The 16,184-nt window shown below is 36.1% G+C and overlaps 4 protein-coding genes across 6 annotated transcripts; 1 reads left to right on the forward strand and 3 right to left on the reverse strand.

Moving 5' to 3' along the window:
- Positions 1–979: 979 nt before the first annotated feature.
- LOC111300627 (uncharacterized) lies at positions 980–3,947 on the reverse strand. Its single transcript, XM_022896257.2, has 2 exons — positions 1,897–3,947; positions 980–1,717 (listed from the first exon to the last, which is right to left on the reverse strand). Exons 1-2 carry the CDS (start codon positions 2,203–2,205, stop codon positions 1,208–1,210), a joined length of 819 nt encoding a protein of 272 aa, XP_022751992.1. The 5' UTR covers positions 2,206–3,947; the 3' UTR covers positions 980–1,207.
- A 668-nt stretch (positions 3,948–4,615) lies between these two features.
- On the forward strand, positions 4,616–6,441 carry LOC111303154 (uncharacterized). Its single transcript, XM_022899251.2, has 3 exons — positions 4,616–4,856; positions 5,338–5,620; positions 5,736–6,441. The coding sequence occupies exons 1-3, from the start codon at positions 4,791–4,793 to the stop codon at positions 6,227–6,229; spliced, it is 843 nt and encodes a 280-aa protein (XP_022754986.1). The 5' UTR covers positions 4,616–4,790; the 3' UTR covers positions 6,230–6,441.
- LOC111302727 (protein kinase STUNTED-like) lies at positions 6,420–10,998 on the reverse strand. Of its 3 annotated transcripts, XR_002691631.2 has the most exons (11): positions 9,918–10,264; positions 9,759–9,832; positions 9,550–9,668; positions 9,378–9,469; positions 8,645–9,304; positions 8,275–8,523; positions 8,022–8,182; positions 7,491–7,718; positions 7,237–7,386; positions 6,992–7,133; positions 6,420–6,885 (listed from the first exon to the last, which is right to left on the reverse strand). XR_002691631.2 is itself a non-coding variant. In XM_022898546.2 (10 exons), the coding sequence occupies exons 1-10, from the start codon at positions 10,069–10,071 to the stop codon at positions 6,628–6,630; spliced, it is 2,145 nt and encodes a 714-aa protein (XP_022754281.1). In that variant the 5' UTR covers positions 10,072–10,998; the 3' UTR covers positions 6,420–6,627. The 3 variants fall into 3 exon arrangements, 2 of the variants coding, with proteins under 2 accessions (XP_022754281.1, XP_089614179.1); XM_022898546.2 differs by lacking the exon at positions 6,992–7,133 and having other exon boundaries at positions 9,918–10,998; XM_089758053.1 differs by lacking the exon at positions 6,992–7,133 and having other exon boundaries at positions 9,550–9,654; positions 9,918–10,464.
- A 2,977-nt stretch (positions 10,999–13,975) lies between these two features.
- On the reverse strand, positions 13,976–15,489 carry LOC111303524 (uncharacterized). Its single transcript, XM_089758054.1, has one exon. The coding sequence runs from the start codon at positions 14,859–14,861 to the stop codon at positions 14,526–14,528; it is 336 nt and encodes a 111-aa protein (XP_089614180.1). The 5' UTR covers positions 14,862–15,489; the 3' UTR covers positions 13,976–14,525.
- Between the last annotated feature and the right edge of the window lie 695 nt (positions 15,490–16,184).

Raw genomic sequence — 16,184 nt, forward strand, 5'->3', positions numbered from 1 at the left:
AAAATACGAGACAAAGCCACAACGGCAAAACAGGTTTGAACACTTCCAAAGCAGCCTGGTTGTTCAATTTCGTGGTCTGGTTTTGTTTGGAGACTTGAGAACAAATCTCCCGTACCGATTCCCCATGCACACCCACGACATCTCAGACAAAAATAACCATTTAACTCGTATATATATATATATATATATATATATGTATGTATGTATCATCGCCTCTCCCGTCTCTCCCCTTGGAAACGGTTCTCTGATTTTAGAACACATTGTAGGGACCACTCAATCACCCTTCATCCTCGGTGGGTCAGATAACACACTCACCCTTCATCCTGTGCATTCTCTTTCCACCAGGGTGGAATTGGTACAGCAGCAAAAAAAGCTGAAAGTGATTTTGCAGATTTTGGTTCAACTTCCCATAAACAGGACGCAACAACAAATAGAGTGATTAAAAGAAATTGATTAAAACAAGAAAATATGTAACGTGGGATGAGCTTCTTTGAACTTTCTTATTGCTTTTGTGCATTAGTTCTGGTCCATGAAGCAGGACGCAGGTTTGATGAGTATTTGGAAGTTTTATCAGGAATCCTGGTTATTCCTGTTACATTTGATGAGAGCGGGGTTAGAACTCTAAAACAGGGCATTCGTTTAGGCTCCGGAGTAGTCAATTTCTGGAATTTTCGTTCTAAACTTTTTGTAGCTTGTATAATTTGAATCGATAATTCATTGGATAAAGCAAAAAAGACTCGGTGGCGGTGGAAAGTTCCACTCTTTAATAAATGTCAAACTTGGCTACCAAATCTTTTCTGCCAGTTAAACAAAAACAGTACACTGTTACCGCTGAAGTGAGCTGCATTTCCCGTAGACGAAAAGAACCAAATTCATTACCTCATTAAAGAAATCTAGAAATTTTAAAACCGATGTATTTTTTTTTTTTAAGTTGCAATCCGAATGAGGAAAATGTTAATTAAACCCAAAAACGGCAAAAGTTGAAAGATTCTCACCAAACTGATACTGTCATCATTTGAAAAGAGTCTCATACGGGTCCTAGAGTAGACAAAAGAAGAAATAAAATAACAAGAAAAAAATACGGAAAATCTGTTAACACAGACCAGAAAAGCAAACGAAAACGAAAACACCGCGATGACAGGACATGCATCGACAAGTGTGTTTCCCCAAAAAAACCTCTTTCTTTCTTAGCTTTGTGCCTTTCTTGTTAGACCCAAAAAACCTTCATGCTCGCTTCCTTTACAGATTTACAGACAGGACAAGAATCAAGAAAAGCATCACAAGACTTGCACGAGCAAAGGTGTCTGCATGGTAGAAAGAGAACGCACGAGCTCCGAGAGTTGCAGTGTTTGCAAGCCATCTTTTTGCTCTCGTCTTTCACTTCTCCTTGTTGATCTGTGTCACACGAGCCATAGAAAAGGGACTCTGCATCTTCGGCTGTATTGCTGACCCAGACGAGGCTCTCTCTGACCTGTTCCAATGTGTTGCTTAGATCCATAACCGTTGCTTCATTTGCTTTCGAAAGCCTTTGCCATGACTCTATCTCCATTTCGGCTTTTCTCAGGGAGGCTTCGAGCTCCATTGTTTTCTTTGTTGCTTTTGCCAAGTCTTCGTCTTTTCGTCTCATTAAATACAAGGCCTTTGATTCCATACTCTTTAGCAGGATGGCCAATTGTCGCTTCCTTTGCTCTCGTAAAGCAGACCTTAGCCTCTCATTCTGTTTTTTTCCCCGCCCAGATATAGAACAGGAAAAAAGGAAATTTTTCAGTATAGCCAAGACTCTTTAAAAACAGTTGATAATGTTGAAAATCCATAATGATAAAATCAAGATGACTCTTTACACAATTAAACTCGACAAATGTAATCCACTTCTGATGAAAAAGAATGAATTATTACCTGCAATTGGAGAATGCAATCAAGTTCCTGCCTTTGCATCTCCAGTTGAGCATCTAAAGATTGAGAAAGTGCAACGGAGAGAAAAGCATCATATTTGGAAGAAGAAGAAGAAGAAGCAGCAGAAGCCAAGTTCTGAGCGTATTGTTGCGGATGAAAAGGAACCATTTGTTGAGAAGGGTCATGAAGACTGAAACAAAAATCAGCTTCAAAGGAAGGAACAGCAGGTGCAGTGTTTACCATCCAATCCTGGAGGCCCATAGGTAAAGGTAAACTCATATTTTCAGGATACAACTGCGCTTGAACAGCCATAATAACTATTGCCAGGTGCTAATCAGAACGGAGCAAAGCAACATAAAAAAGTCCCCTTTGGCCCTTGTAAGTTCACAGACTCGGTAGACGACTTTTAATAAGAAAACCATAAGGGATACGAAAATGGGATGGGTAAGTTTCAAAGCTAGAAAGCTGAGGCTCTCCTTATATCAGAAGAGATACATGACCCAATTGCTCTCTCTCTATCTCTTTCTTAATTGGCATAACCTTTGCCTTCTTTGTTGCCTTGGTTTCTGGTTTAACTGAAATAGACCATCATGAAAGAAACCCGTGGATGGTTATAAGTAGGGTGGGAAAACCGACAAAATCTTAAATATTTTAAATTAAATTTTTTAATAGCGATTTTATGGACATAATTGGTTTGTACTGACATATTTAAGGAACTAAATAAGGAAAATAAAATATAGAAGGCGAGCGGGACATAGAGAGTTAGAGAATGCTTAGGACACTTTCTCTCTCTGCTCTTTTGTCAAATCTCAAAAGGTTTCAAAACAAAAATGCATTTATGTGAGAGATATAAAGGTGGCGGTAAACGACGACCTACACATGCAGATTTTGTGACAGCAAGTCGCAGAACTATCGGGTCAGAGATTTCACATAGAGAGAGAGGTGGTTTTTTAGAGAGAAATTCACTCAATTGGGACGGGAAAGAGTCAGACGTTATAGACGGGAGGAATCAGAAATTGGAGAAATTGTCAGTTTGGTCATTCAAAAAGGATGAATAATAGCATTTTTATTAATTCTCAGTAGCTGTTTTCAATTTCTCAATTGTAGTAAATACAAACTTACCAGTAAAAACAGCCACTTCTATCACCAACCTTTGTATTTATGAGGTAGGTTCGAAACGACAAAATTTCCAGGCAGTGCTCTGCAAAATATAAATTGAAAAATGCCTGTGGGCTATGAAAAGTTTTTGGGATGCATTTTTCACCCTTCTGCCAAGGATTAATGGGTCAGTCTGGCCATGGTTGATGGTCTGGGCCAGTGTGATTCCGGGCCAGAAACGTCACCTCATGTGTCGTAAAACCAGCTGCCACTCTGCTCCGGGCATCAGAATCCAGGAAGAGTTTGGTTGCATAGACTATTTTTAATGATAACACCTAGATAGGCTTTGTCAACTTCCAAGAAAGACGCGCTGGGAGCTTCCTATTGAGGTGCATCTCCGTTTGCCACCACATTGGGGCTGATAACACTTGAGGGCGTCCAGCCGTATTCAGTCATTCACGTATTGGAACCCACGATCGCCTGCCGTGATAAACATTCTTCAGAAGACTTTTTTTATTTTTTCATGTGACTGTGGCAGTTAATGAACAACGAAAAGAAAGATCTGGTTAAAAAAAAAAACCATTGATATACAGGAGTTTGTAGTTATGATTTACTGACAATCACAAGCAGCGTTTTAACCGCGAGAGAAAAATGGTTTACTTCTTTCTGCGATCTACCTTTTTTTACCTAGCCCGAAAGGCTGGTAAAGGTGTAGCTGGAGAGTGGGAGGATGGGTTGCAGATTCATAACTGCAATAGTGAAATGAGCATGTAGCTTTAAAGGGGTTAGCAGGGGATAGCATCTACAAAAACAAAAACCCATATAGAGGATGGTTAGCTTTCCATAGAAAGATACAGATTCTGAGTACGGGTCCAATAAGTGCAAGGCTCTATTCTGGCATGGTATTATCGAAATAGTATTTGACGCAAATGGCAATTAAGATGCTTTCTGATCAAACGCGGCTCTTTCAGGCTAATGAAAATCGTCTTTAATGTTAAAGTTGGTACTGAAAAAATTATATCATCTATCCTCGATTATATTCTCTGTTTTCGATAGAACAAGGTCAGTAGTAGGTATTACAGATAGGATTCCGTTCTCGCTCGGTGAATCTGCTTTAGCTCACTGCAAAAATCGCCAGCAAAATTGCTCATGCTTAAACCTTGCTGGTTTTTTCTTTTCGTAACAATATAGGATGATGGGAAAATTTTTCCAATTTCAGAAAATATGGCAGGTATCATTGAATTTACAAATTTTTTAAAAATTATTGATAATAAATTTGAATTTAAACTTTATAAATGAAATATTCAAAATTTAAATATTTTTGCGAAAACAGAATCCCTACCAAAAATTTTGAAGCTTTGTCTACGTGGTGTTTGCTACGTCCAGAAATCAAAACGGCGTCACTTTCTCACCTATGGAAAAAATAAATTAAAAAAAGCCATTTCGAATTGCGTACGCAATACTGAAGGAAAGTTGCGGAAAAGGCCAACGAGAACATTATACATGTAACGCGTGAAGGGCAGTATCGGTAACAAAAGAGAAACTTCGAAGAGCCGCCATAATTGATTCGGTCGATTCCCAATTCTCTCACGCTATATATACCGAGCTCGTTTGTTTTGATCGAGATATCTGACAAAACCCTAGCTGTTGCCCTCTCAATTTCGTGTCTTCTCTCTTGAAGAGAAAAGAACTTACAAAGTTTAAATCTTTAAGCTTTGACGGATACTGAACAATATCAGGTTACTGGTTCATAAGCTTCTTGAGGAAATTCTTCGGGATTTCAAAAAGAAAAGCTGATAATGTCACGGTGCTTTCCTTACCCACCTCCAGGGTATATAAGGCAGGGATTGGTCGAATCGATTAAGGTTCGTTGAGCAAAAGTAATTGGTTTTCCGTTTTGTTGCTCAACTGCATGCGTTTGTGGTTGTTGATTATGAGTTGTATTTGTAATTTTGTGTAATTGAATAAGATCTATAAAGGGCATCCATTGACTGTTGTGACTACAGCTTTGTAATTGTGAATAAGAAAGATTTGTACAAAGAACCCTGGTATGATTTAAATAAATTCATGAAACTCCTTGGGTTTAGTGTTTTTGGGTTTCTTTTAATTTCATCTAATAAATGATTGATAAGATGGATAATTGATTTTGACTAGAGGAGTGGCACCTTATGACTTTGAACTTGTTACCCTGTTTATCCAGGGTGTCTGAATTCGATTTCTAATTGATCTTATAGAAGTTTATTCCAAAATTATAAATAACCCAAACTTCAATTTTATGGTAAATCATGATTCTTTGGTCTTCCATTGCCGGCCCTTCTAAATTTATTATTCTGGTGTGCAATAAAGCTCGAAAGAGAAAAGGTTCTGCGCAAAATAGATCAGAAAATACATAAGAAGAGGGAGAAGAAGGAGAAAAAGAAGGAAAGGAAAGAAAAGGAGAAAACTCATGATCTCATAAAGAAATTTAAGAAGCTTAATGATGATCTAAGTGGATATAAAGATGACCAATTGGAGAACAGTGATCTTACTGAGGAACATGGGCCACCTGTTTGCTACATATCTGATGGCAGCGAAAACAGCATCAAGAGGAAAAGGGAAACCCGTTCCTCTAGTGAATGCGGGGTTGCTGGTGAGTTTTGTTCATCGTTTTATCTGATAAGCTTCATTTGCTTATTGCTCTGGTTCCTTACAGGCATGTATATACAGATATTGGGATATTGATTCTTGTGTTGTGCAATGAATAGGAAACATTATAAAGATTCGGTTTTCGTTGAAAAAGCCTTGTGAACCTGATGCATCTCTCAGTGAAGAACTGGTATGCTCTACCTCTGGAAGGGCAGATTCTTCAACCCCATCAAAAGCGCAAGACCAATGTTACCCTTGGAGTAAAAAACCCTGTACCAGTTCTCCTGTGCCTGAACAGAAATTACGGTGTGATGACGAATGGAGAGAGCCAATTCCCTCTTCTTCTGGAACATCGGTGTATGACAACCAGAGGCAGAAGGCAGCATTGCAGTATAAAACCTTGATTGAGGATTGGATGCCACTTCCTCTCCAAGTTAAGGAGAAGGACGACGATGATTGGCTTTGTATGACAAATCTGCAAGGAAGACGTGCCGCTAAGAGATCTAAAGTTGACAATAAAGTTACATGTAGTGCTAGTGCAACTTCATGCCCACATGCTCGTTTTCTTCCGGAGGCTGAGATTTATGCATTGCCTTATACGGTTCCATTTTGAGTCGTTTGACTTTCAAAGGGCCTTTTTTTTCCTTCCCCAGAAAGAGCGGCCCTAATTCTTTCAATAAGTTATCTTAATTGTACTCTTGGATAAGTGCATGGCGGTAAAGGGTTATAATGCCCCACAACTTGTACAGTTTGAGGTTTTTCTAACAAAAACTATTTCACGCAAAAAAGAGACGAGAAGAATTAATCTGCAGTTTTTTCCTGACATTTGAATTGTATATGTTCCATTTCATTGTAGAATAGCATGGCAAAATTTCATAAAAAAAATACTAATATCATAACTGCCATTTACATCAAGAAATCAAGTTGATATATATTTTCGAGTTCGCTTAATAAGCTTAAACTCAATGAACAAGCGACGGAAATGCTGTGGAACTATGAAAGTTATTATGATCAGCCCTGCACTTTCTTAAGGTAATCCTTCAGCTTTAAACGATGCTCTTTTCCAGCTCTACATCTTGATGTGGTATAATTGCTACACATTGATGTTGAACGATCGTCTTTAAATGGTACTGAAAGATATGTATATAGTTTGTGAACAAATTCTGGAGAGAGGTCATCAACTTCCTGGTCGTTCGGCGCTTTCAAATCAGTAGCATGGAAATTACACCACTCTCTTGGTTCCTTATCTCCCCGCAATACTTCTAGTGCCTGGAGGGTAGACAATGAGAAACATCAACTTTTTTTTAAGCTTGTCTCAAACAATAATCATAGCAAATTAACTGAATCAAAGTACTATATCTACTTGGAGGTTTACCTCCTACTTAGAATGGTAATATGACAGGATTGAAAACATGTCAAGCTTTTGTTTGGAGGAATTTAATAATGAAGCAGGGCATAGGGGAATGTCAACCACCATAATAAGCCCACTGAGTTTCTTGATTCATGAAACCAACCTCCTATGAACAAGTTCTTATCAGTTTTAAAAGCAGCTTAGTGATATACCTATTTCCTACTGTTCAAGGTTTAGAAGGCTTAGATATAGACGGCAAGAATGTCTACCTGGCTCACTTTTGGCCGGTATCTGTCCAACTGATTGAGGCAGAGGGAGGCAGCGAGAACCATTCTATGCATTTGAGCAACGTCAAAATCTCCATCTAATAATGGATCCACTAATCCTTCGAGATTCCTTCTTTCTAATAGTGCCCTAGCCTGTGTTAGATGATAATTTGGTTATTTAACCTGTAATGGACACATCCCTCTGAAGTGTCTTATACCTTCAAGTAATAAATATGTGTAAAAGCACAAATTCTTACCCATTCGATAAAGCTCTCTTGTCCTTGCAGAGCCTTTGAGCTAATTGGCCTCCTTCCTGATACCAATTCTAGAAGCACAACGCCAAAGGAATATACATCAGTCTTGTCGCTGACCCTTCCTTCCATGAAGTACTCAGGAGCTATATACCCAAAAGTTCCTACGACATTGCTCTCAATCATGTAAGTTGAATCCATTGGTCCTCGGATGGCAAGCCCAAAATCAGATAACTGCAGGGGTAAAGTGGAAAAAGTATTGATACTTCAAGTTTTTACAAGCCATCTGGTTAGAAACTCATCTAATTAAACTGCTCTTTCTGGGTCATAGTCAAGGTTAACAAGTTATAGCAAGTAGCAACTGTGCTCGCAGTAAAAACCCGGCCCTGTAGAAATTCACTATTTTATTCAATTTATCTTTCTTAATTATGTGCTAGGATCCCAAAATGACTTGGAAAAGTTTTCATACAAAACAATATGTTGCATTATACTAATATTACAAAAAGAAGAAAAAGAGGGGGAAAAAAAAGGGTTTACCTGTGGCTGAAAACCATCAGAGAGAAGAATGTTAGAAGATTTTACATCTCTGTGGATAACGGATGGAGAGCATTCATTATGCAGGTAAGTTAAAGCCTCGGCAATTGCCGTGGCAACTTTAAACCTGACCACCCACGGCAACACAGATTTCTTGTTTTGACCTGTTTTGGAAATAAAATATAGTGAAAGTTAACTCCTCTGTATCTTTATTTGTATGTAACAGAAGCAAACCTTGCAAGTTGGGGAAGATTACCATGGAGAATTTCCTCTAAACTCCCTCTGTGAAAGAAGTCATAGACTGAGATGAGATGGTCATCTTCAACACAAACTCCAATTAGAGGCGTGATATGCTTGTGTTTCAATGAAGAAACAATATCAACTTCCAAGGAGAAGTCACTCCAAGCTTCTTTGTATGATTTTAGAATTTTAACAGCCACTGGCTTGCCACCGGGAAGACACCCTTTGTACACATTGCTGGATCCTCCCTCTCCAATCAAGTTTTCTGGTAAGAGAATCAAACATATCCGAGAGAAGACTTGAAAAACAAGACCAAAAGCTAACTTGTCTCTAAGCCTTTAAAAATACATATTGAACTCCAAAGGAAGCTTGACTTGAAAGATTACCTGGACAGAATCCAGAAGTTGCTTGCTTAAGCTCCCTAAGACTAAACTGCTTGCAACGAAGCTCCAAGTCGTTCGGCATCTTTCTTAGTGCTGGCAAATAATTTTCTATTTGGACAGGGTTTTCCACTTTGGTGCATACTAATGCAATTTTGGAAGGTGGAAGTTCGACTGTTGATTGAATAGGTGCGTTCGCTACACTCCCAACCATTGGCATTTTTGTAGCTTCATATTCTGAAAGAGAATCTGAAGCAGTGGAAGCAGTAATTCGGAGAAGAGGCCAACCTGGTTTCGAATATGATTCTAAATCTTCTGTATTCAAAGAAACTGAAACTTCTACATTATGTTCAACGGACATATCTCTAGCTTCAGGATTCTTAAACTCTTGATTTGGAGCAGATTTTCTTCGAAGCAAAGGCCAGCCGAGACTTTGTTCTGGCAGTTGTCTTCGGATTACAGATATTGAATTCAAGAGAATAGCCGTGCGGTTATGATTAGGACTAGAATAGCTATCTTTGAGGCCTTCGATATCATCTCTTGATACATCTGAGGCTGCCCGAAATGCAGGAGATTCAGTTTCTTCAGACTCTGGTTCTTCAGCAGGTCTCAATCTAACACTGTTTTTATTGAGATATAACTCAGGTCTCAAATTTAACCTGAAATCTACAAAACTGATAGAAATTAGAAACTTACTCTAACAATTCAAATTATTTTAACATATGACTTTTACTCAAACCTTCTAAGTGGTGATCCAAAAGTATGTCCAAGAAGATATTTCCCTTGTGGACAGCCAGAAGAGCACTATAGCTGGCATATGATATACGACTCCTGCAAAACATTTCTTTGCTTTATCAAAGGAAAGAACTCTAGGATTCCATATGCTTATCACCAAAGATAAGTCAGCTTACCAGAGAGCCACCTCTATGTCTCTTCCTATAAAGGCAGCCATGGCTGCACAACGTTTGGCTATCTTCTTTAGAACCTTTCGCGTCGAACTTGTTTGTGAAATTGGACTGCCAAGGTTACCCTGACAGTTAATTGTACGAACAATTAATGAATTTATTTCTTATAAAAAATAACAATGCTAGAATGAGACAAACTGATGATAATGGCATACCCTTTTCACAATAGCGAAGTCCCTGCCAATTTTCCTGCGATCTTTTGGTATCCAGGCTCTTAGCAAAGGAAGGTCTAAAAAGACAATATCAATCAGAAAAAAGAGATAACATGGCTAATTTATTCAGTTTATTGGCAAATGGGAAAAAGTTAGCAATACCTGAGTCTGCAAATACTTGGATTGAGACTAAATCTTTTCCTATCTGTACTGATTTCACAAGCTCACCATGATTAATAACTTGCCTGCCTGCAGTGGTTTCCTTCTTAATCGTCATCTTTGTCACTTTAACCAGAACACTGCGCTTCAAATTCATTTCTATCTAATCGAGTAAAGCTTCTATGTTATTATTTATTGACTGAGATTTTTCTTCTTGAACGAAAATAAGCCGTCAAAGACTTTTCAATTAAAAGAGTCCGAGCAATAATAAAATTAATATAATACCAAAGAAAATTCTCAAACATTTCCTTATTTCACAAAGAAACAGTGATCAAACGATGTGATAAAACAGGAATAATATTCTTTCATGAAAATAATTTAAACTGTGAGAATAGGGCAATATGGGTAAATGAGCTGATCAAGGAAAGAATGTGAAACAAAGATGACACGACACGTATCTGTCTTAATTCGAAACTTTGACGGCTAAATGTTCTTTGTTTTGTAATCAATGGAGCGAACTTCACCAACCAAGTTTTCGAGTTTTTTCTCCAACCAAACCACTCTTTAATCTTATTTATTAAATTGGAGTAGTTTCAAACGTAATTCTTAAAATGAGGTGTATGTGTGGACTCTACGTCAGATAAAAAATAAAATATTTAATTAATTATAATTTACCAAAAATTCAATTAAAAATGGCGTGCTGTTCTTCTCCATTAGTTTTTTTTTTGGCAATCAAAGTAATGAGACATTATACAGCAACTAACAGATAACAATCTTTAGGAACTTCAAAGAAAAATGAAAGGAATTAGAAATCTCACCATCCTAAAGCTTTAAACACTAAATCAAGGTGGGGCAGGAAGCTATATTGTTCTAGGATGAAATCAAGGAAAATGGGGGAATTAAAACCCAGCTAATGACGATGCACATCCTACTCTTGAATTAGACGGGGTATTAGCAAGCCAAACGGTAGCTAAACTGGGTTCTTGGAACCAGTTTACTCTTACCGCTTCAAAGCCATCAAACTTTGCTGGATTGGTTTCTTCAACATCAGTTAGTTTGGGAAAAAAAAATCGAGAAAAAAATCAATTCATAATTATTGAAACGATAAAATTTAAATATTAAATATAATTAAATTCCAATCAAATTTTAAGTTAAGATGTAAAAAAAATAAAAAAAATTAAATCGGGTTGTATATTTTTTATTAATTCATATATTTTTTAAATATTTATAAAATAAATTTTATTATTTTATATAAAAATTTATTTAAATATATTTAAAATTTCATTAAAAATATATATAAAACAAGAAAAATTCAAATATATGAATTTAATCTAATCGAACTAGTAAAATTTGGTTTGGATGAAATCAATTTTAAAAAAATTAATTTAATTTAAATTTAAATTAAATTTTAAAAATTTATAATATTACGTATTATTTAAAAAAATTAAAACCAAATTAATTTTGTTTTTGTTAGGTATCAGGCAAGATTTAGGTTTTGAGATGTTGTCATGTGAATTCATGGCATAAATTTTTGAAAAATGCAAGATTCACGATCACGTATTAATCATGGCATGTAGATTGTGGATGATCTTGCTTTGTTAAAAAAGAGAATTGAGCAATTCTTTAGAAAAAAAAAAAATGGAAAAATGGAAAGGGGATGCATGTCAAAAAATCAAGAAGATTCTTTTCATTTTTCTAAGGACAGAAGAAGTAGGTTTAATTAATTTAAACTTTCTTGATTAAGCTATTTCAAACTGAAGTTTGTTATATAAAGTTGCTTGGATATGCATACTTTGCAAGTTTGGATTTTGCTTAGAGTTGGAAACCCAGAAATCTATTATAAAAAGAATGAGGTAATGGATACGTTTACTAGCATTTTATGATTGCTTTAAAAAAAAAAAAAAACCCCAAGGCGTTAGTCAACTTTCAAAAGCTAGTAGCATGGTAGTCAATTTTCAAAAACTGGTAGCATAGAGGTACTGATTCTATATTTGTGAGTCGTCAATTTTAGAAATTAGACTACTTAATATTATTTCAGAAATTATTTTGTATTCAGATTTATGTTTTTATTTTAAATCAATGTCTTTATCGTCGGCCAAAAAAAAAAAAAAAAGAGATATATAATCACACAAATTTATCTGCCAGGAAATTAAAGAAGAAAGGAGTTTGAAAAAAAAAAAAGTAATGTACATATTGACGTAAAATCTAGTTGTACAATATCACCTGATTTTTAAAATAAAATTTAATAATATTCCGTTTAAAAAAAAAAGATTACAAAGTACTATAGTTTAGGAAAAAATTCTCACGTTTTCACATGAAGTGATTGCCGCCAACATTATCTAATTAATAATCATATTTAGACTGAAATCAAACCTGCAATTCATTTTTTTGGTAGTTGGGACTTTGGAAGTCAACAAGCTCCCCACTTTGAGCTGAATTAGATATTTCTTCACGCCTTAGCTGTCTATAATCACCTTGGTGAATCCTATGCTGAATTCATGGATTATAGGGAAAAAAAAAAAAGTTTCTGCTTTGTTATGAAGAATTAATTTTACCATTGGAAGAAAAATTTTGCATTATCATGCACCCAAATATTTAGGAATAATTTATTACGTGTAATAAATTAATTGAGCTTAATTTTTTATTTTATTATACTTAATAAATAGATACTTACTTTTCAGTATGAATTATGAATTATTGTCTTCTCATGGCACATATTGATTTTACCTGTTTAAATATTCTTGACACATGAATTAAAAAAAAAAAAAAAAGGACAAATTGATGTGAGAGAGAGAAGAATCTATTGACAAGGACAAATTACCTGAGGTCCAAAGTAGTCTTTTCTGAAAAACCCATTGTTAATTTAATTGGGCTAAACGTTGGGCTTGCCCTCCCCAATAAATTATCCCACAAAACACGTTTTTTTATTTTAAATTTGGGCTAATCGTTACCAATTCGGGCTTGCGTTTAGTGGCAATTTTGGGTCGGAAACTCCAGTCGAATACTCTACTCGAAGATGCTCTACTGCGGGCAATGGGCGTCTTTGTCCATAAATTTGAATAGGAACAAGTATATATTAATATAAAATAATTGTTTTATGTAATTTTTTTTCCTCTGTCGTGGACTGTCTCCACTCTCCAAGATTATATTTCCTCTTTCCTGCTCTTAAGATAATCTAAATTTAAATGGATTTTAGTTTCAGCATAAGCCAAGTGAGATTCACTATGACATGAACACGTTTCTGTTGGCCTTGAGCCATGTGGTTGCGATATCTTTTTTAAATTTGCCTTTTTCTTCTTTAAAAACAATTTGTTTAAGCGTCGACAACGTAACCATCTTCCTTTCATAGGTCAATCTTTAATGAATGCAACATTTACTGTCTCAAAAACAACAACCAAAAAGCTTCATCATTTTGGACCAAAAGAAACGTATCTAGTATTATACATCTCGATTTTGCAAAAATATTGAAATAGAAAATACGCAGGAAGTAAATTTCAACCCATGACTAAATCCAACGAGCTCAAGCATTATTTTGGACCAGGCCAGAGTAAGCTAATTCCAACCTGACGTGCATTGCATAGGATTTGCCAATTTTCTTTGGACATCTTAATCACCAGAGGTTCAGACTTCAGAGCCAATTTCACCCTTTCTTATGTTTTTAAAAGGAGGATGTGATTGTCTCTTTCAGATGTAGTACAAGCTAACAAATTGCTTCTGTACTGGGTTAAATCAAAGCATAAACTGTTCTGTACTGGCAGAACTAAGATTTTAGACTTTCTTTTATTTTCAGCGACATCTTATTTTGAGTCCTGAATTGCCAAATTAATCAGTTTAGGGGCTTCAGGCTAAGGGGATTGCTCTGGGTTTTAGGGGTCAACAGTTGGCAGCAGCCCTGAAGCTGTACAGTTTGGCATCAAACGAAGCGAGAGCTATTAACTATTTCCCATCCAATCCATCGTCATCCTTGGCCTCTGGAAGGTAAGGAATGGATTGCAAAATTTGTAGTACTGCAATCTATTTATATCCATAAAGAAGACAAAAAGAAGGAAAAACCAACCATCTACGGAAAAGCATGACTTGTTTTAAACAGACAAACCAAAACACACATAAGTAAGACTCTACTTTTAACTGTTTTGTTGAACGTCAGTTCCAACAAATCAGTTTGTGATCAAAACTACTGTTAACAATGCCACCCAACTCTATAGCTTCTGACATCTTCCAACATGTAACCTGCAATAACCCATTTGATAATCCTATACTTCCTGCCAAATAGGCTTTGCTTTTTGTCTATAAGCTGACCAAATTCACCAAACTAAGCAAATTTTGCTTCCTCCGAACCTCGTCTGTTTCCAACTTGATAAGCTCTTGGAAGAAACGAAACAAGCTTTGGTCGGTATGGGGAATTATTTAATCACAAAGCATCCTCCATTTCGTTTGTTATTTTATAATTTTATACACAATATTTTATTCATCTCAATCAAAATTCCAGAACAAAAAACCATGAGAGAAAAAACCAAATCCCTTATGGGTTTTTCTTAGCCGGAGACAACCTTATATCTTACAGGTTCAAAACTCAAAATCCTTTTTTTTTTCAATTTTTTCATTTACTTTTTATAAAGAACCGTATGGAATTTGTTGAGGGAGCCTGAACCGGACCTGAGAAGCAGGCGAACGAACCGCCACGCCGTGCCAACAAATTCCACCCTTGCACATATCGTGAACATGAACTGAAGCGGCGTGATCACGTGAAATCGCGTACGTGGCTTTACGAGTGACGTCCCACGTCAGCGTCCCAACCAAGATGAAACCCACCACCGTGCTCGACACAATCAGCACAAACCCACCACCGAAGCTCCGCCCACACAACAAACCATACGCCTTTATCCCTGCTATCACCGCCACGTAGATCATCATCAAATTCCCAATCACCGCATCCGATATCGCCATATCCCCCAACAATTCCCCTCTTCTTCCACTCTTAATGCTAAAGAGGGGCGCTGATGATAAAGAAAAAAGAATTTGGTGCGAGGAGGGATGATTTTAACGAGTCTCAGGGGTTTAGACTAATATAAAAGTACAGTCGAAATTACCAAAACGGCGTCATCTCTTTTAAGACTTTATCTTCTTCAGTCGTCGATTTTTTCCTTCCAATCAAATTGCGACACGTCTCTATTCTATGCCTTCTAGATATTGTAAACGTTTTCTCCACGGCCATCTTTCTTCTGTTGCAGCGTGACGACGTCGGTTTTGGTGACGCCTTGGACAAGGTGAAGGTACCTTTCTGTACGTTTCTAAATTCCAAGTCCATTTTTTTTTCTTTTAGAGTGATTTTCATGCATGTTTGAATGACATAGAAAAATGGGCACTTCGCCATTTTTCAATGTCACGCGGTAAACACAGGAGGAAAGAGGTGATCCCTCATGAGGTCGTGAATTGAGCCACGTTTGGGCAAAAAATTTTGTGTCAATCCATTCGCATTAATTAATATGTGATGACGAAATCCCAACGGAAAACAAATGTTTCTGTTGCGTAGAAGTTTATTCTCAATCAAAGTCGTGAGAGTATGGTGAGGAGGAGACATGATGTGCAAGTTTACCTTGTTTGTTAACCCGGTAAGATCATTATTACCACTTTTATTCGTGATTAATCATTAATTAAAGCCAAGTTGTGGTAGTTGAACCTATTTAAAGTTATTTAATTTATAATTAAATGTTTTAATTTGTGTAAATAAAGGTAAAATATTATCAAATATTTATAACTAAAAATAAATTTGAATGAAAATTTATGTATATTTTTATGTGTGTTTACTTGCATGATTTAATTTTATACTGATTTATATTCAAAACTAAAAAATAATAATAATAAAATCATAAAAAAAATTAGTTTCATAAAAATAAAACAAATTTTTTTGTCCTAGCTTCATATTTTTCTCTCTTTTAACTTTTGTTTCTCTATGAAGCTTCCCATTGTTCTGTTCTTGAACAGGGATGAATCAGGTGGATTATCATACAAAAATCTAAGAAAATTGGTTAATAACTACACTAGTTTATAAGGATTTTTTATATTTAATACTGTTAGTGGTGGAACTGGTTCTAATTTGGGCTTCTTGCTTTTGGAGCGTTTGTTTATCGACTATGGAAAGAAGTCAAAACTTAGTTCATCATTTACCCTGCTTTTTTGGTATAGCCTTCTGTTTGAAAAGAAAAAGAATATGATGAAACCTGCAGTTAAGAAAATCGATTTGTTATTCAATGGTGTTTAAAAGCGAAA

The sequence above is a fragment of the Durio zibethinus genome, chromosome 3 (genome assembly GCF_047325235.1).
Source record: "Durio zibethinus cultivar Kanyao isolate XHJ-2024 chromosome 3, ASM4732523v1, whole genome shotgun sequence".
Taxonomy (NCBI): Eukaryota; Viridiplantae; Streptophyta; class Magnoliopsida; order Malvales; family Malvaceae; genus Durio; species Durio zibethinus.